Source organism: Pantherophis guttatus, chromosome 1 (assembly GCF_059756535.1).
Source record: "Pantherophis guttatus breed Tessera chromosome 1, ASM5975653v1, whole genome shotgun sequence".
NCBI lineage: Eukaryota > Metazoa > Chordata > Lepidosauria > Squamata > Colubridae > Pantherophis > Pantherophis guttatus.
The window spans coordinates 16,802,153-16,822,276 of NC_142063.1; the positions used below are offsets into that span (position 1 = coordinate 16,802,153).

At 44.0% G+C, this 20,124-nt stretch overlaps 1 protein-coding gene across 50 annotated transcripts in view; it reads left to right on the plus strand.

The window, feature by feature from the left end:
* Nucleotides 1–20,124, plus strand: part of GATAD2A (GATA zinc finger domain containing 2A) — a 109,417-nt gene that overhangs the window by 51,534 nt on the left and 37,759 nt on the right. For 23 of the 50 annotated variants that reach the window (XM_087879430.1, XM_087878603.1, XM_087878437.1 and 20 more), the window contains 2 exons: nucleotides 11,458–11,595; nucleotides 17,950–18,227. The exons of 9 other annotated variants lie outside the window; for them this stretch is intronic. In XM_087879430.1, coding sequence (XP_087735556.1) covers nucleotides 11,563–11,595; nucleotides 17,950–18,227 — 311 coding nt within the window. In that variant the 5' untranslated portion in view covers nucleotides 11,458–11,562. Of the gene's footprint in view, nucleotides 1–11,457; nucleotides 11,596–16,951; nucleotides 17,208–17,949; nucleotides 18,228–20,124 lie in introns of those variants that run through there. 18 more of the 50 variants (XM_087878996.1, XM_087878957.1, XM_087879743.1 and 15 more) reach the window with 5 other exon arrangements.

Here is a 20,124-nt window from a genome sequence, read left to right on the forward strand (position 1 = left end):
ATACTCTGTGTGTATGTGTGTGTGTGTTAGCACCTGTTGGAGTATATGCAGCTGTTGCGTTAATGGCAGTTAAACTGGGATCTCCCACCTTCAAAGATAATCTAATGTTCATTGCCACCAGTTGCCGGGAGTAAACTAAAATGAAAAGGTATTTTTGTCACAATTTGCTTTGTGTCCTCATAAGAAATATTTGCCCCTCTGTAGCAGGCAGCAGAATACTGGCCTTAAAACGGCCCTGTCTGTTACTCAGGCTACCCTTATGCTAAATTAGCAGCTCACCTTGCAGCATTCAAAATTCATAGGAAGATAGTTCCTGCATTTCAAAGAATCCCCAGTACCGCATTTGATTTCCCAGGTCCCATACCCCTTGCTTCTGTACAGCCCCCTTTTCCTGCGTGATGAAATGCGTTGCTAAGTGAAACCGTGCTAAAACTTAAAGTTGTTGATAGTGATTTGACCTGTGCTAGAAATTAGCAGTCTACTAGGGAAGGCCCAGATTCTCTCATTGCTAAAACGTAACTGACCCCCACCTCCATCCCATCTGTATACTGGTTCTTAAAATATCTTATTTAACATGTGCAGTTCTGCTTTTATGATGTAAGCTGGCTGCCCACAGTCACCTAACCGTGAGGTGGGCAGCATATAAATGTAATCAATAAATACATTTAATAAATAAAATAACTGATGCTGGGGTTATACAATTAATTATATGGTTTATCATCCCACACATTGATATACCAGCACAACTGGGGTTGAAACTTCCCTTGTTGGATACTGCCTTAATTCCAAAGTGGTTTTTTTATATGCAAACATGGTTTAAGAGTACTGGTTGAGCCTGTGGAGTTAAGGGCAGTGTAGTGCCTATCTTGGTCTCTCCCAACCTCGACATATGCATGTGCTTCAGAGTATCCCCAAATCTTCACATTTCTGGGTACTATTTAATTTTGTTTAGCATTGCATCCTGGAGGCATGGAACAGGTTACTTAGAAGTGACATAGCAACTCTAATTTAATGCAGCCTTCTATAATTTACCATGCTCTTCTTTCATCATGGCTGAGGTCTGGCAGTGGAAATGTTTTCAGGTGGGGTTTAAACATGGAAATTTATAAGAATATAAACCAATTTGCTAATGGTATGATTAGCTACCAGTAGTAAGCTTTCTTTCTTTGCTGTTTGAAGCCTGGTGCATAGATACCCTTAACCAGTTTGTAAATCTTTTCAGACTTTGTTTATGAGCTCGGGGTCTCCAGTTTCTCCAAGGGCAGGGAAATTTGCTAAGGCTTTAAGTTCAAAGATGTTTGGAAACCGAACCGAATTTCACAAACCGTTTTCGAGATTCAGTGCAACAGGACTAACCTTCTTTCCATGTGAAACTACGGAAGAAGAGAACAGGAGATGCGCCCGTGGAAAGATTGCAGAATTTTAGAAGGGCTTGGACCACACACGCTTAACCCTTCAAATGTCATGGCTTAAGATGAGAGAGATACGGGGCAGGTTGATCTGGAGTGCCTTTTTGTTGTGGTTGAGTAGGTCAGTCCCACCCAATTTGCACATTTCTACTGTTTAACCGTACCCAAAAGGATTGTTGTTGCAAACAATAAAACGGAATAATTCTAATTTCAACTCGGTAACAGAAGGCCAAAGTGAAACCCATAGATAACATTTCAGAGACAGTCTAGGACCGCAATGGCGAACCTATGGCACGCGTGCCAGAATTGGCACGCAGAGCCATCGCCCGTTGCTCTTCTGGGTTCCAGCGCAGTGGCCAGTTGGTCTTCACGTGCGCGAGAGCATCGGAAACCGGAAGAGCAGCCACCCGGTGCGCATGCGCGCTCCGGGAAGCTGCTCTTCTGGTTTCCGGCATGCGAATGCACGCCGGCCAATTGGTCTTCACGCGCACATGCGTTCCAGAAACTGGAAGACCAGGTGGCTGGTGCGCGCATGCGCACACTCCCATTTTGGCACTCTGTGCTGAAAAGGTTCGCCAACACTGGTCTAGGAGCTTCTTCAGCATTGACTAGGTTGACAACCATTGACTGAGAGTCCGGGGTGCTTGGCTAATGCACCCGTGATCAAAATTACTGGTGTTTTGTTGGTGTGGCTAGGAGACCAATGCAATGTAGCCTAAATCAACTGGTTGGATGTGGCAATGGCGTGTCCCTTTGTGAGTGCAGAATTGTTCTAATTGCTTGGATGTTCCTGCTTTGGTCTGTGGATTTCCCTGCTATCTTGGCTCGTAGGGAGATGATCTGCAGAGCAGGATGTCCACCACCAGTCTTGACCGTCTCTGGGGGTGTGGATCATAATAGCTGGAGTAAAATTAGGTGGTTTAATTAGATTGGAGCAGAACTAAACAGAAGGATGCACTGTATTATTTGCTGAGCTGGAAGAAATTGAATTTTTAGTATATTGTCATGGTCCTTTTCCTCTCTGGAAAGCATAACATAATTGCTCAGGGGGATGCAGTTGAAAGTCAGGAATAGCCAAGGCTCAGGAAGTCTTTAAGCTGCCATAGAGTACAGGTAGTCCTTGATTTATGACCACAATGGAGCCCCAAATTTCTGTTGCTAAGTCTTGAGACGGTTGTTCGGTGAATTTTGTCCCATTTTACGATCTTTCATGCCTCTAAAACTTCTGAAACTCCGTTTCAGAAAAAACTTTTTTTTTCTGCCTCTGAAAGCCTCTGAAACAGAGCTTCAGAAAAAAAGCCTCTGAAACTCTGTTTCTGAGGCTTTTTTTCTGAAGCTCTGTTTGGAGGCTTTTTTTCTGAAGCTTCGTTTCTGATGCTTTTTTCAGCCTCTGAAACCTCCCTTTGAGAAGCTGTGCGGGGCTACATTCGGAGTATAAGATGCACCCAGATTTTCATCCTCTTTTTTTGGGGGGGGGGAGTGTGTCTTGTACTCCGAAAAATATGGTAATTTTATCCACCTTTACATTTTTATTCCTGTGAGTAGTTGTCGTAGGAGCCCCAGTACACTGCTTTGCCCGGGGACCATAATGCTGTTAAGACGGCCCTGCGTCAACCAGGAAACGTTGGGGGACTCTGCTATAGAGAAACCGGTGCAAGAGAAGAGTTATTCCACTGACATTACCCCTTGGGGGACTAAATACAGCCTCCATGCTACCAAGCATTGTATACCATCGTTGTCATTAGCTGCTGGAGAACAGCAGAAGGAGAGAAAGCTGTTAATTTCATAGACTGCTTATGTGTTTCTTATTAAAAAACCCACTTTAGGAATCAGGCTGCTGATCTAGAGAATCCCCCTGAGCTAGGCTAAAACAGTAACTGTAGCTCAAGTTGTGGGATCCCTCAAAAGCAGAGCCTGACAATCAGACCATTGGAGAAAGCTGTACAGGTAGTCCTCGACTTACAACCACAATTAAGCGCAGAATTTTTGGTGTGAGTCCTTATGGTTGCTAAGCGGGCTACTATGTGACCTGAATTTATTTTACTATTGTTTTTACAATGGTCGTTAAGTCATTGGTCATTTACATGATTACTAAGTAAATGCCAGCATAACCAGTGGGCAGTTTTTGCCATTTTCTGCCAGGGAAACCAGCAAAAAAATGTGACAAATTGTGGCCTTGTGACTGGTTGCAACCTAGCTGCCAAGTGCCCCAAATGCTACCATGTGACTGCTGCGTGTACAGCAGTCATAACTTTGAGGATGGCTCATAAATAGCATTTTTTAAGTCTGTCATAGCTTCAAACAATGACTAAGTGACTGGTTATTAAAGTGAGGGCTGCTTGTTCTGTGATTTATTTACTTAAGCGTGGTGTAGACCATGAATGCAGAATGGGATTCCTTGTTACACTTTAATTTAATTTAATTAATTTAATTAATTCAATTTATATGCTGCCCCTCTCCGAAGACTCAGTAACTTTAAGTCTTGATTACTTGAATTTCAGTAGCAATTGATGCTAGCTAGCTGATACTAGCAAGTTACTTTACAACGGAGTAGGTAGGACATAGGCATAGAAGAGGTCTGCGCGTTATATTTTCAGGTGATTTCAACACTTTGCCCCATTTTTCTCTTTTGATGATGAAGCCAAGGGCACAATTGCAATGCTGTTGTGTCCATAATTACTGCATCTCTCAGTAGGATTGACTCATAATCACATGTGGGGAGAGATGGGGCTAGGAAGGTACCCAGCTGTGGCTGAGAACAAACTTAACAGGAAGAAGTAGAAAATGTGAGGTTGGCAATACAGATAGTCCTTGACTTACGACCACAATTGAACCCAAAATTTGTTGCCAAGTGAGAAATTTGTTAAGCGAACCTAGCCCCCTTTCACAACTTTTCGTACCAAATTTGTTAAGCGAATCACTGCCATTGTTAAATTAGTAACACAAATTAATTGAATCTGGCTTCCCCGTTGACTTGGTTTGTCAGAAGGTGACAAAAGGGGATTGCAACCGTCATAAATGTGAATCCGCCGTCAAGCATCTGAACGTAAATCACAGGGCCGTGGGAATTTTGCAACACTCATAAGTGTGAAAAATGATCATAAGTCATTTTTTCCCAGTGCCGTTGTAACTTTAAATGGTCACTAAATGAACTGTTGTAAGTCAAGGACTACCTGTAGTACATTTAAGAGGATTCTCTGGATGTCCTCATCCATCACAAATTAAATGCGAGCCAGCAGCGTGATGCAACTGCAAAAAAGGCAAATATTGTTGGGGTGCATCAGCAAAAATACAGAGTTCAAATCATGGAAATAATTGCTTCCATTCTGCTCTGTCCTGGTCAGACCTGGCTTGGAGATGTGTATTCATTTCTGGGCACCACCATTCAAAAAGGGACAGTGAAAAAATAGAAGAGGACTACCAAGATCTTTATCTTTATCTTTTATTAGATTTGTATACCGCCCTTCTCCTTTTGGACTCAGGGCGGTGAACAGCCAAAATAAAAACATTTGTACACAAAAGTTAAAATAATTTTTTAAAAATAATTAAATGAAATTTGGCCTATAATTTAAAACATTTCAATTAAAAATAAGTATCAAACGTTAAAACGAACATGGAATCAGGCCAGCCCGGCTAACTGAAAAAAGTAAGATTTTAGGGCCCGACGAAAAGTCCGGAGGTCTGGGATCACTCGTATCTCTGGGGGTAGATCGTTCCAGAGGGTAGGTGCTACCACAGAGAAGGTTCTCCCCCCGAGGGTCGCCAGCTGACATTGTCTGGTTGACGGCACCCTGAGGAGGCCCTCTCTGTGGGAGCGAACCGGCCGGTGGGAGGCAATTGGTGGCAGAAGGCGGTCCCGTAAATACCCCGGCCCTAAGCCATGGAGCGCTTTAAAGGTGGTCACCAACACCTTGAAGCGCACCCGGAAGTCTACCGGCAAAATGGCAAAAAGCTGGAGATATGTAGCCCAATGAGGAATAGTTAAAGGGTCGGAGTATTTGCCTACAGAAAAGACAAATGGGAAATACAATATTAGCCTTTGGTTATCTGAAAGGGTCTCACCCAGAAGAGGGAGGGGATATTCTCTGTTGCTCCAGTGGGCAGGATAGTATAGTATAGCCCAGGGATCTGCAACCTTAGGCACTCAAAGAGCCATTTGGATCCGTTTCCCAAAGAAAAGGAAACACAGGGAGCCACAAAACCTGAATGGGCGTGGCCAACTTGATGTCACTCACTTCCACCAGTCACATGACACCCTCCCCATCACCACGCTTACCCAGCCAGTCATTAGGGCAGAGAACCAGTTGTTTAAAAACACTGGGAACCACAAAACCCTTTTGACATTTCTCTCTCTCTCCTCCCTCCCCCCTTTCTCTCCCTCTCTCTCTGTATCACTTTATGTCTCTCTCTCTCCCCCTCTCTCTGTATCTCTCTCTCTCTGTCCTGGCCATTTCTCCATCCCCTGCCGTCGCCCTTACCTTCTCAGGCCAGGCGAGGAGTGACTGGTAGGGGAGGGCAAGGGGCGGGGCCAGCCAGTGGTGGGATCACCAGACAGGGAGCCACAGCAGAGGGCCCAAAGAGCCACATGTGGCTCCGGAGCCACAGGTTGCTGACCCCTGGTATAGCCTTAATTGTCATTGCACATCATGTGTACAACAAAATTGGTTAAATTTAGGACTGAAACTGGTGGACTAAAATTAAGAGGAAGGAACTTTTGGCTAGATGGCTAGAGGTACTTCCTGTACAAGCTGTCAGCCAGGGGAACAGCCTGCCACATGACATCGTGAACTCAGCTTTGCTAGAGGTCTTCTTCAAATAGAAGCTGGATAGTCACATGTCAGAGATGCTGTGGACCCCTGCACTGGTTGGGGGGGGGGTTATCAACTGACCCATGTTCCATCATCCCCAGATGAGGCTGGTGATGGTTTTAATCCTGCCTTCCCTTAGCAAGGTTCTGCTGTTAGAAGAATGATGGCAGTTGCAGTTCGGCTGTAGATAAGGCCTACAACAGCTTCTTTAAAGTATTTGGGCTTTTAATCTTTAAAATGTATGGGACTTCAACTCCCAGAATTCCCCAGCCAGCATGCTAAGATTGAGAAATGCTGCTCTAGAGACCTTCACGTTATAACCCAGAAATGGAAGTGGGAGGGGAGCAGATTGCAACAGGCTTAGCTTTCAGTGCTTAAAGCTGCTGAGGAAGGGGTAAACTGTACCTTTTAGGGGTGTGGGGGGGGAGGGAATCTGGAAATCTGTAAATATGGGGTAATTTTGGTAGTTCTAAATCTCTGCTCAACATACCTGACACAAACCTAATGCATTTCCATGTTCATAGAATCAGTTTGGTTCCCCTGCTAAGAAAAGCTGGGTTTGTTAGGATTAAAATTTCTACCTTTTTTTTTAAAGTTAAAATATAAAATTGAAGTCAGGATGTTTTTTCCTTATACTTCTTTTTTCAATTGGTTGTTGTTCATTAAGTTTAAGCTTTAAAGCCTTATTTTTTAAATAAAAAAAAAAACTTCTAAAAAGCTTTTAACTCTTGCTCTGACCATTTCCCCCCTACTTTCTTGCAAGCAAATTACAATATCTCATAAACCCATTCAGCCTTGGGAGTTTTTCTTTAGGTGCTTTTGATTCAGCCTGGCTGAAGTGTGTGACTGACAGTGAAAGGAAGTGTGGCAAGGAAAGGGTTAAGGTCTGCCATTTTGTTATGTAACACCCTTAATGGACATATCAGTGAATGGCATGAAGATGGCAGGACTTAACCCTTTACATGCTGCAGCCAAGGCCTTTCAGTCAGCCAAGCCTAGGAGTTGTTGGGCAACTGAGGCTATTTTTTTAATTTTCAAGAAAAAAAAAACTTGGATTTTTTTTTTCTTTTCAAAGACTGCACATCTTTATCTCCACCCCTTTTTCATCTATTATAATTATTATTAAATTTTGTTTCGGTAAATGAAAGTAAATTTTATTTTAAAATTAGAATGGTAGTAACAGGCATCCATAAATCACTGGAAACCATTTTTAATAAAGGTTTTGGAAGGGAGCAGTAATTTAAATTGACTAACGCCAGAATCACAATGTTTAGAAAAGCAATATAAATGAGTTGAAGGAAGGAAAAAAAAAAAACCCAAGCCTTTAAGTACTACAGTACTTCTGCACTTTACTAGCAGTTTGAGATATGGAAGATTGCTTAGGATTTAGTAAACTGAGGGTTTTCTGACTAAAATTATTGGCAACCCAAGGTTTTATTTTACTGATTGCCCTTATAGCAAAGCAGGTTTTAAATTGTATTCCCTTAGTACTTCCTGCTTGTTTGTATTCCATCCTGAGGTGTTAAAAATATTAGTCTCTTTCAGCTGTCAAGCCTTTTTTTTTTTTTTTTTAATTTGATATATATGCCGCCCTTCTCCGGAGACTCAGGGCGGCTTACAATGCGTTAAGCAATAGCCTTCATCCTTTTGTATATTTATACAAAGTCAGCTTATTGCCCCCACAATCTGGGTCCTCAATTTACCTACCTTAGAAAGGATGGAAGGCTGAGTCAACCTTGAGCCTGGCGGGATTCGATCTTACTTTAATTGCAGACAGCTGGTGTTAAATTACAGAGCTCTATCTGTTGAGCTATCCAGCCTTTAGCTCATTTGAGAAATATTTATTTATTTATTTATTTATTTATTAGTTCGATTTATATGCCACCCTTCTCCGGAGACTCAGGGCAGCTTACAATGCATTAAGCAATAGCCTTCATACTTTTGTATATACCTGCTTAGTAGGGCTTGCCCCCCCCCCCAGCGGTGTTCTTTTTTATACAAAGTCATCGTATTGCCCCCACAATCCGGGTCCTCATTTTACCTACCTCGGAAGAATGGAAGGCTGAGTCAACCTTGAGCCTGGTGAGATTTGATCTTGCAGGGGGCTGGACTAGAACAGGGGTGTCACTTTGAGAGGCTGGGTGGGCGTGGCTGGGAGCCAATGGGTGGTCATGGCCAGCTCAATGTTGCTCACATCAAGGGGGGCGCTTGTGGTGCGCCGGGTGGGGCTGGGGGATCCATTGTCTCCAGCATGCACCCAGGGGGTGGCGGAGTCCCCTCACTGATTCCACAGCAGCCCTGCGGATGTAAGGCTGGCTGCGTTCCAGCCCAGATGGCCGCCACCAAGTTTTATATCAGTGCCTGGCCGACCTGGGCTGGGGCTGAGGCACCAGGGGCCGGTCCTTCACTATTTCCAGGGCAGCCTTGCGGGCCAGATCTAACCACAACGCGGGCCGGATATGGCCCCCGGGCCTTGAATTTGAGACCCCCAGACTAGAAGACCTCCAAGGTCCTTTGCAACCCTGTGATTCTGTACCGACTTTTTGTGGCAGTACAAAAGAGGATATATTTTCCTTTTTAAGTTTAAAAAAAAACTAATTACACACACACACACACACACACACACACACACACACACACACGAGTATCTGTGCATGTAGGTAGGTGGGTAGTCTTTGACTTACGACTACAATTGGGACCAGGAATATCCATTGCTAAGCAAGGTGGTTCTTAAGTCAGTCATGTCTGATATGACTTTGTTGCCTTGTTGTTAAACAAATCGCTGCGGTTGCTAAGTGAATCATGCAGTCGTTAAGCAAATGCATTGTCCCCATTGTTTGTCGGACGCCAGCTGGGAAGGTCACAAGTGATGATCCTGGGACGTTGCAATTATCATAAGCATATGCCAGTCGCCAAGCGCCCAAATTTTGTTCATGTGACTGGGGGGATGCCGCAACAGACATGAGGGCAGGGACTGGATATCATATAAGTCACTTTTTTCAGTGCCATTGTAACTTCAAATGATCTCTAAACGAGTGGCTGAAAGTCAAAGGCTATATTATTATTTATCTGATCTTTTCTCTTCAAGAAACCTTCATCTCTGGTCCCGTGTGTGCAATATATAAGGACCAAAGCCCAGTGGGAACAGAGCACAAGCTTTGAAAGCGGAAACCCCAGGTGCATTCACCAGCATCTCCAGTGAAACGGGTTTCTGGTAGCCCATTGTAGGCAACTCTCATCTTTATCCAGGCCCCTGTAGAACATTTTCCTCTCAGTAGTTAAGAGTACAGATCTTTTCACAATGTAGGGCAGTGGAGAAGATGCTAGACTTGGAACAAAGACAGAGATCTCCAATCTTGGCAACTTTACAACTTGTGGACTTCAACTCCCAGAATTCCTCAGCCCCAGAAGCTCATTGGCTGATTTTCAGCCAATTCCTCCCTCTCAGTCGAAGAACCAATCAGGTAGTGGGCAAGATGACTGGACTAAGGGCAGAGAGACCCCCAGTCCTAGTCCCCCTCTGCCACAGAATCAGCTAACCTTTAGTAGAATAGAATAACAGAGTTGGAAGGGACCTTGGAGGTCCTCTAGCCCAACTCCCTGCTCAGGCAGGAAACCCTATACCAGTAATGGCGAACCTTTTTGCCATCACGTGCCAAAAGCGGGGGAGTGCGGGGGGATGGTGTCACGCCCATATGCCCACACTTATATTTCTATGCGCCCTGACCCCCGTGCATGCCCCCGTGCTCCCCCCGCTTTTGGCATGCAATGGCACGGTAGGTCCGTTTTTCGCCCTCCAGAGACTTTATTCCCCAGTCCCCCACCCCCTGGAGGCCCCCCGGAGGCCAGAAACAGCCCGTTTGCCAACTTCCGGTGGGACCGGAAGGCCATTTTTCACTCTCTCCAGGCTCCAGAACTTTTCTAGGTCCCACCGGATGTCGGCAAATGGGTCGTTTCCGGCCTCCGAGAGGGTGGGGAAGGCCATTTTCGCCCTCCCCAGGCTCCTAGAAAGACTCTGGAGCCTGGGGAGAGCGAAAAACAGGCCTTCCCCACCCCTCCAGAGGCCCTCCGGAGGCCGGAAACACACGCCAGAGCTGAACTAGGGCAACGCACGCATGCCATAGGTTCGCCATCACGGCCCTATACCATTTCAAACAAATGGTTGTCCAATAACCAAATAGGCTGGGTTCATACAAGATCAAAGATGGAGGTCTGGCATCTCTCTGTGAGTGATTAGGGTATTTCAAAAGATGGACGGACAGACAGATAGAAGCAAGCCCTCTGAGGGTATTTAGGCCAGTGTCTGTCTTTCAGCCCATCCTATCGCACGGGCTAGGAAAAACAGGGGAAAACATTACTGAGCTGCTACATAAAAAGTGGAATATAAATCTATAAGTAAACAGTATGCTGTATGGCCACATCCTGAGGAGAACATTTGTCTTAACATTTGGTGGGTATTTTCCACACCTGTGTAGCCTTCAGATATGTGGGACTGTACTTCCCAATAAACCCAGCTAGATGCATTTCCACAAGTACAAAAATGGGATAAAACTGATTATTTAAAAACATAAGAGCAAAACAAATACAGTACTGAAAAAGAATATCTTTGCACATGGTCATTGTTGAAAGCTCACATTGTTTGGATGTAAAAGCTGTTGCTTACTTGTTCCCAGGGTGGTACCAGAGATGGCCTAGTTCACTTCTTGGCAATTTCATCTGAAAAAAAAAAAAAAATCAGGATAGCAGGGGATTGTGAGGGGAGGGGTACCTATTGGGAGAAAAATGAAATTTCTGAGTCCCGTGGATGAAGAATGGTGAGATGGCACATAGCACAATATTTTATAAAAACAAATGATACCTTCTCCTATATCAATTTCAAGCAATTTCTTTGTTTCTTGAATGCAGACAATAGATGAAAATCTGTGGGATAAATGAAGATTTGAGAGTTCCTTGGTGCTCTCTGAGCTTGGTTGTTTTCTTGCAGAAGTTTCAATACCCAACTAGGTAACATCATCAAGGCAGAGAGCACCAAGGACTCCTCATTTCAACCCTGAACTACAAATATTCTCCTTTAAATGAAGTTTTCTTTAACTAACCTTTCTTTTGACACTGTGATGTAGTCTGGGAAACACTGTGATGTACTCTGGGAAACTTGGGGGGTATGCCTGATTCTTCTTCTTGTATCTTAAAATGGAACTCATTTCTACTTTTATGTTTTCTTCCTATAACTTTCCCTACAGTGGCGAAAGAAAGCAGTAATTGCCCAACAAGGTCCCTTTTCTCTGCCTGTCTTCAAGCAGGAGGTGGTTCAGTCAATATGTGATAAAATTCTGTCACAGACACCCATGTTGGAAAAGACACTGCCTGAATTATCCCAGGTTGGTCTTCTTTTCTTTAAGGGAGAGGGATGGTCCTAAACACATTTGGGGGCTGCCAATGCAAATACAGCTTTCCAGTGTTGGAGCACAGAGAATAACTGGTCTTTGATAGGTTGTTTCTATGCATAAATTTATCAGGCAAGAAAATAGTAAAACTAGTTAAAAATAGTGTTGAAAAAAAAATGTCTAAATCTCAGTCTGGTTACCTGTTGGTGAATTGAGATTTTTCTCCCAGTAACTTGGTGAAATAAGCTGTATTATTATTATTAATATAATTATCAAAGCTGTAGATTTCTCCATACAAAAATAACTAGAATATGTAAGTGGCCTACTTTGAACTAATGATATTTTAAGATGGACAAATCAAACAAAAATGGGTATTTATGTATTTATTGTTTATTTATTTATTGGTTCGATTTATATGCTGCCCTTCTCCGGAGACTCAGGGCGGCTTACAATGCGTTAAGCAATAGCCTTCATACTTTTGTATATACCTGCTTAGTAGGGCTTTCACCCCACCCAAAGCGTTTTTTTAAAAAAAAAATTATTTATACAAAGTCAGTTTATTGCTCCCACAAATCGGGTCCTCATTTTACCTCCCTCGAAAGGATGGAAGGCTGAGTCAACCTTGAGCCTGGTGAGATTTGAATTTGCAGTAATTGCAGGCAGCTGGTGCTACTTAATAGCACTTTAGTCTGCTGCGCCACCAAGACTTGGAGTACTACCTATCTTGTCAAGTCAAACAGACATTTGATGTCCTCTGTATTTGGGCTGAGAGACAGAATAACAGAGTTGGAAGCAACCTAAGAGTTCATCTAGTCCAGGGGTGTCAAACCCGCAGCCCATGGGCCAGTTGCGTCACCTGCTGGCCTGCCCCTACCTTTTAGCGAAGGGGGGGAAAGTCCTGATACATCACGTGACGATGCCATGACAACACGGGTTTGACACCCCTGATCTAGTCCAACCCCCTGCTCAAGCAGAATTTCCTAGGCTGACTAGAAATTACGTGCGGATATCCAAGCAAAAACTGAACAATTTCCCAGTATCACAAAGGTGTGTGCGATGTGCACATATGTTTGTGTTGCAAGTGGGCTACTAACTTCCGTAAAGTTATATACAATATGAGTCACAAACTGTGCATTCACCACAGTCCAGTCTTTTGCAATGGATGATATCAACAAACGGTAATGAGTTAAAAAAAGTTGTAGCAGGAAGCTTTCTGGCTCTGTTGACATATATTCTGACCCACGTAGAGCAGTCTTCCCCAAGCTGGGCTTCAGTACAGGTTACAATGGAACTGAAAAAAAGTGATTTACGACCATTTTTCATACTTATGACTGCTGCAGCATCCCAATAGTCCTGTGATATTTATGATGGTTGCAGTGTCCTGAGGTCATGTGATCACCTCTTGCAACCTTATGGCAAGCAAAGTCAATGGGAAAGTCAGATTCACTTAACCATCGTGTTAACTAACTTAACAACTGCAGTAATTCACTTAACAACTGTGTCAAAGAAGACTGTAAAATTCAGCAAGGCTCACTTGACCATTGTCTTGCTTAGCAGCAGAAATTTTGGGCTGAATTGTGGTCAGAAGTGAAGGACTATCTGTAATCGATAGCCAGCTATGCCTAAAGATTCTGGGAGTTGGAGTAGACTATATTGAAAGCATCAAGTTGTGGGTTGCTAACATATAAAGGAGGTGTCCACTGGCTTATGGCCCCCAGGGAAAGGTGAAGCATTTGCAGGTGGTATACAAATTACTGTAATAAGGAAATAAAGAATTCTGCTAAGCAGCAGGTATCTAAAATGAGGGTTATAGCCTGCTGGTTTCATTGTGTCTCAAGGGTATTATTCCTATATGAAAACTCTCTTTGCCCCAAGATGGATGTGGACTAAGACTGGGTACACAGCATTATATTAGGATGAAGCTTTGTTTTTGTCTCTAGTGTAATGGGAGCTGGGAGCTGAGATGTACAAGGTGAAAACTTAGATAGGACATCATTGCTACCTAGAGGTTTAAGACAGGGAGATCTCCAACCTTGGCAACCCTAAGACTTTTGGACTTCAACTCCCAGAATTCCTCAGCCAGCAAAGCTTATGATTGGTCCTCACACTTACCAACATGGGTGTCCAACTTTTGGCAACTTTGAGACTTGTGGACTTCAACTCCCAGAACTCTTCAACTCTGAACTCTGGGAGTTGAAGTCTACAAGTCTTAAAGCTGCCAAAGTTGGAGACCCCTGATTTAAAAGGATTCTTTACTAGGGTAGACAGTGGTTAGGAGCTCTTTGTAGCAGTCTCTTGCTTGTTATTGGTAAAAAGCTGTTTATTTGATACTCTGGGCAAAATATGCCCCAATTAAAAACAAATTGATTTGCTAGCTAGGAGTTCAGGAAGAATTGGATCCTTGTTGAACCATCTTTATCTTTGTTCTGAATTTAATTTGTTGGTCCCACGCCCTCTCTTATCTTCAACTTGCATGCCTCTAACTTCCATTGGGGTCTTGAGTTTTTTCTATCGTTCTCTCATTACATCCAAGCATTTCCCAGTCATCCTTAAACAGCAAATGTATTCATGCAAAATGAGAACGAGGCACCATAACATGGGAGGTAAAGGTCTGACACTCAGTTTTGGCTGTCTCTTAAGTAGGACTGGGAGAGATTCTGGACAGGGCAGTCAGATAATGACTGGGTGGTTCAATTATGCTTAATTACCCTATGGAGTTTGTTTTGCCTTTTGTTCCGTGTCTGCGATCTCAGCCACTGTGGCTTATTTAATAAATCATGGTTGAAACAAGTTGTTGGTTAGCATAAGGGCCCCTCTGCTCTTTTGCGGTAATGGGCACATCTGGAGGTGAACATTGTGGGCAATCTCGCAAAATCATTAGGTAGCGACAATCAGAGAACCTAAATTACCCAAAAGTAAATAAAACATTTGGTTGTGTCTGCCCACCAGGATATTTTTTAATAAATACCACCAGAGTCCACATGGGTCCAGAAGCATTACTGGAAATAATCAACTATGCTTGAAGCTGTTGATGTGCCTTATATCAGGGATCCCCCAACTTCCGGTCCGCAGACCAGTACCGGTCCGTGGTCCGTTGGGAATTGGGTTGCGCAAGCGGCAGGGGAACATGTGCGGGATTAGGTTCCGGGTGCTAAACCATCCCGCTCCCCCTCCCGCTATTAGTCCACAACAGCCAGAAAGTTTGCTGCTTTATAGTATTTTTTTTTAAAAAAATCAAGATAATCTTAGAAATACAATCAAGGCAGAGCATTGAGGGAGTATGAAGAAATAGACCCTGTGCTCAGGCACTCGTGCTCTGGTCATCTCTTGTTTGGATTACTGCAGTGCCCTCTACCCTTGGAAAGTATTTGGAAGCTACAATTGGTACAGAATATAGTGACGCACGCAGACCCCTAGAGTGGCATATCAACAATGCTGTTGCGCAAGCTGCAAGGCCCTCCGACTCCTTGCCACCAGAGGCACTTCCCTCCAGCCTTCGCCCAAAACCCTGCACCAGGAGGCTGAAGCAGACCCCAAGTCAGAATTTCTGCCCCCCCTCTGACCTACACAAAAAACCCCCAAAGGGGGAGATTCTCTGCAGCAACACAAACGTTCATTGCACGTATCCAGCCCAGGGGCCGTAGTTTGAAGACCCCTGATTTTGTGCAATATGAAAAATGCAAATAATTTTTCTGCGGACCACCAGTTGGTGACCGCTGGTCTAAGGGAAAGACTTTTCTGCCATAGTACCTGCGCTCTGGGACATCTTGCCACTGTGACATCAGCCATTACCCTTTTGGCCTTCCCGAAAGGCCTTAAAGCTTGTCTCTGTTGTATCTTCATTTCACATTGGGGATTCAAGAATATTGTAGTGCAGGTGTGTCCAACCTTGGCGACTTTAAACTTCCAGAATTCCCCAGCCAGCTCTGGCAATTGAAGCCCACAGGTCTTAAAGTTGCCAAGGTTGGACACCCCTGTTGTAGTGTATGAACCCAACCAGTATAATAATATAATATCGAAAGCAGTGGACCAAGGAGGCAGCTTCCATTGATCCCCAGTACATTTGTTCTTCAAAATGAAGAGGTCATTATAACAACATAAAATAGCAGCTGCCAGTTATTTAAGCTGGTGTTGACCTTCATTCGCCTAAAATTCTTTCTAAGAACCTGGAATATCAAAATATATCAGCCAGTATAGATCCAAGCAGTGTAGCCTTTTGTAATTGACAGATGGAAATTTTGTCAATACACAAATTATTAGTAGTATTATTTGGGTTTTGGCTTCCCACAATCTTGCTTTAGTCTTTTACCGTTTCTGGAAACATTTGGGAAAGAACCCCTCCTGTCTGAAACCAGATGCCAGTCAGTTTTGACTAGATTGGGTTCTGCAGACAAATGGCCAGAGAGGAGGGCAGGTGGGAAGCAACTGGGACCAATTCCTAATAGACTTATTTATCTGAACTGCTGCCACACGTGTCACACATGATCTGAGAGGCTATGGGACCTGTGTAGCAGTTGCAAACTAAAAAAGCAGTACAATATTTCTTCGGGTGAAGCAGGTCGACGCTAACCCAAGACTCTTGTGGCCGTATGATGGTTTATGTGCCTTGTGCCCTGTGAAATAGCATATGCCGTAATTGGAGAATTAAATTAAAGAAATGTTGGTTTTCCTCACATATTTTGCCTCAGAAAGTCCAATCGTCAACGGGCAGAGACTTTCTGTATTTCCAGGGTGTCATGGTCTGAAACCTTCAAAAGCCCTCAAAATACGTTCACTCCAAACTGAGATTTCCCTCAGGATGCTTTTGCTGAATTGTTACAGATCAGAAAAGAAATCATGATTTTGTTTCGGCAGGTTGTTGGGATCTTATGGTGAGGTTTTTTTGGGGGGAGGGGGAGATACGGAGAATTTGAAGAGAACAAGGACTATCATGGAGTCAAAACTCAAATGTCTTGAAAGTAAAAGCCATTGACCTTCTTCGCTTTGGAATGTTTTCTCCTGAAATACGTCCTCTTTTACTTTCCAAGGCTTTTTCTCCCCTCTTCTCCCTCTCTTATGCCTGTCTCTAGTTTTTCTGTAGTTGCATTGAGAAAGTTGCACTGCCTTTGCCAACTATTCCCCCCTTCCTCTTTCCTCTGCCCCCTTCTCTCCTTCTAATTCTGAATTGGATCTTCTTTTTGACTTACTTTTTAAAAAAAAATTTTTTTTTTTTTAAAAAAAAAAGATTATTCCCCACCCCCACCCCCCAAAGTGGCTTTCCCTGGCGAAGTGATGGTGTCCGGGCAGCCATTGCTGCTGCGCTGGTGTCAAGCGCGCTGCCCCTTTAAGAGGAGCAGAGGGGATGGTCCCCGGGACTTCTGTTGTGGAATGCCAGCTGCAGCAGATGCCGCAGCCGCACGCCAGCACTGCAAGATGGTGTCTCCGCTAGGGTTAACGACACTTAGCTTGTTGTCTGGAACCAGTTCAGACCGGTTTTCTGGAAAGTGCTTTGTGTCTCCGACTGAATCCTGGGAAAGGGTCATGTGTAGATCCAGTGATGTCATGGGATCACAAACTGACTCAGCTCTCCTCCCCCCACCCCCATCAGATATGTGTGTTTCTTGCAGGTAGGGTTGGAGAGGCTTGGTCAGAAGCAGGCCTCTCTCCAGTGCATGTTCCCTCTTCCAAACAAAACTTTTTTAAAGCCCTTTCCCTTCAAAACCTCCCCGATTCCCACCTGATTCCTTAGGATCCGGAGCACTTTCAGAACAGACTTAAAATTGTTGGGATGGGAAGAGTTACCCAGGTCCTGGTTTTTTTAAAGGACGTCGCCGAATCAGGTGCCTTATTTTCAGCATCAGCTTAAAGTTTCTCCTTTCTAGCCAGGAAGAGTTGCTGGGGCAGCAGTGGGAAAAGGAGCATCCCACCCCCCACATCCCTCCGATCCTCTTAAATAGGAGGGATTTTTTCACAGAACTCTGGAGCACTTCACAAGAAATAAAACTTTAAAGAAAATGGGGTATCTAGAATGATAAGAAAAAGAAGCTGCGTGGTCGGAAGGAAATGCTCCGGATTTCCTATGGGAAGTTAGGCATACTTGCACCTGTTTCCCCCCTCCTCCCCAAAACAGTCTTGGCTTTTGATTTATTTGATTTCCACTCAAGGATGTGATGGGGGAAAGGGAGCGTGAGTATAGGATCGGAGCTGAACAACTTGATTTGCCATATATGTGGTAATATATGGCACCTGGTTGGAGTACTATTAACACATTCTCATTCTGATCTATCTCTCTCCTTCTCTCTCTTTCTCTTTCTCTCTCTCCCTCCCCCCACTTCCCCCCCCTCCCACCTCTTTGTGCTACTTTTCCAGAGCACCATAATGACGGAGGAAGCTTGCAGGACACGAAGTCAGAAGCGAGCACTTGAACGGGAAATCACCCAAAACGACGTGGACTGTAAAAAAATGAAAATGGACAAAGGGCTTTTGGGGGGGCCCGAGGCCAACTCCGAAGGGGGGGACCTTAAGCTAAAGACTGACTCTGGATCTAGTAAAGTCCAAGGATTATTAAAAGGAGGGGAGATGAAAGCAACCATCAGAGTGGAAGTTCAGACGGGAGATGAGCCGGTGGATATGAGCACCTCAAAAAGGTAAGCAATCGTAAATGAGTTTTAGGAAGCGAGCGGCCGTGCCTCTCATTCGCTTGTCCAGGCATTTGGGGAGATGAGGGTGGGGGACAGAAAATGTGACGGCATATAATAGAAACCAAAAGACAGGAAACTGAAGGAAGCATATGGTTCATCATGGTATCGGTGGAACTCCCTGCCACATCATTTTTTAAACTAGATTGGTTTAATATTTGCTCCGCTATTGGGTTTTAATAATCCTGGTTCTTTAGGGTTGTTTTTCCCAACAGCATTTCTTCTATAACTGCTGTTGATTCAACTGCTTTTGCTTATGCAGTTAACCAAGCACATAGAATCCTGTCTCACAGGCATATATTGGGAAACATTGGGGAGAAATGAATGAGGACTGAGGTGTATCTGAAGCAACAAAAGACTGAAGTGGCATGCCAGGCCGAGTTGGAAGGGGAACCGAAGGAGCGTTCTGGAGGAGGGGAGGATTGGTTGAAACAGAGGACAGGAGTAGGGGAGGTATTTGCTTACTGGTTCACAAATGTGAGCGCGCGCATGCATAGAGGATAAAAAACAGGACGTGATAGTGGGCGGAGCCTCCCGCCACCGGTGCTACCGGATTGCGCGATCCAGATAGAACCGGCTGAATTTCACCACTGGACAGGAGGGCTTCTGATGGCTATTTGCTGATCCCAATTGCCGCACAGTGGAACTTCGGGCCCGGTTTGCTTTGGCATTTCAGAAGCTGAGGGGCAAACAGGATTGGATATTGTTCTTGTACTCAAGGGGTGGGATACTATGGGCCCTTTATGACTTGTGGACTACAGTTCCCAGAATTCGTTGAAGTCCACAAGTCATAAAGGGCCCATAGTTCCCCATCTCTGTTGTACCTGGAAAGTTTCCTAGGAGTTTCTGACTGGTTGTTCTGACCAAAGTGCTGGCCTTGGTCTCCCAAATATCTAATTAAAAATTGGTCTGCAAGGCCAATAGCCAATGAGATTGTTTCAACCTAAGATTCTCTGATAAAATAGAAAAAAAAATACTAATAGCATTAGTAAATTATTCAAATTCAAGTAGTAAATAGTAAACAATTCAAGCAATGAGGAAATATTATTTGTATTAATTACCCTGAATAGTTGCCGTTGCAAATCTCTTCCTTGCCTCTCCCCCATCCCCCAAAATTAATTTGTGCATTAACTGGATTCCATTGCATGGTAAGCCTGCTCATTTTAGGACTCACAGGTAGTCCTCAGCTTACTATCACAGCTTAGACCAGCATTCTGTTACTAAGCAAGAGGGTTGTTAATCAAATCGCACCCAATTTAAAAATCTTATTTGCCATGGTTTTTAAGCGAAAACACTGCCGTTAAGTGAATCAATGGTTATTAAGCAAATCTGGCTTCCCCTCCATTGACTTGTCAGAGGTCAGCTGGGAAAGAGCTCAAATTGCAATCATGTTACCTCAGCTCACTGCAACCATCATAAATATATACCAGTTACCAAGGGCCCAAACTTTGACCACAAAACCGTGGGGTTGCTGCTACAGTCATAAGTGCGAGGACCAGACATAAATAACTTTTTTCAGTGTTTTTTCACAAATTCAGACGCTTGGCTACTGGTTCATAGTTATGATGGTTGCAGTGTCCTGGAGTCACCTTTTGCCACCTTCTGACAAGCAAAGTCAATGGGGAAGCCACATTCACTTAACAACCGTGTTACTAATTTCAGAACTGCAGTGATTCACTTAATTGTGGCAAGAAAAGTCGTAAAATGGGGCAAAGCTCACTTAACAACTGACTAGCTTAGCAGAAATTTTGAGCTCAGTTGTGGTCATACGTCAAGGACTACCTGTATATTGCTCAGAGCTGAGAGAGATACATAATACTGTTTAGTTATTTAATCAATCAATCAA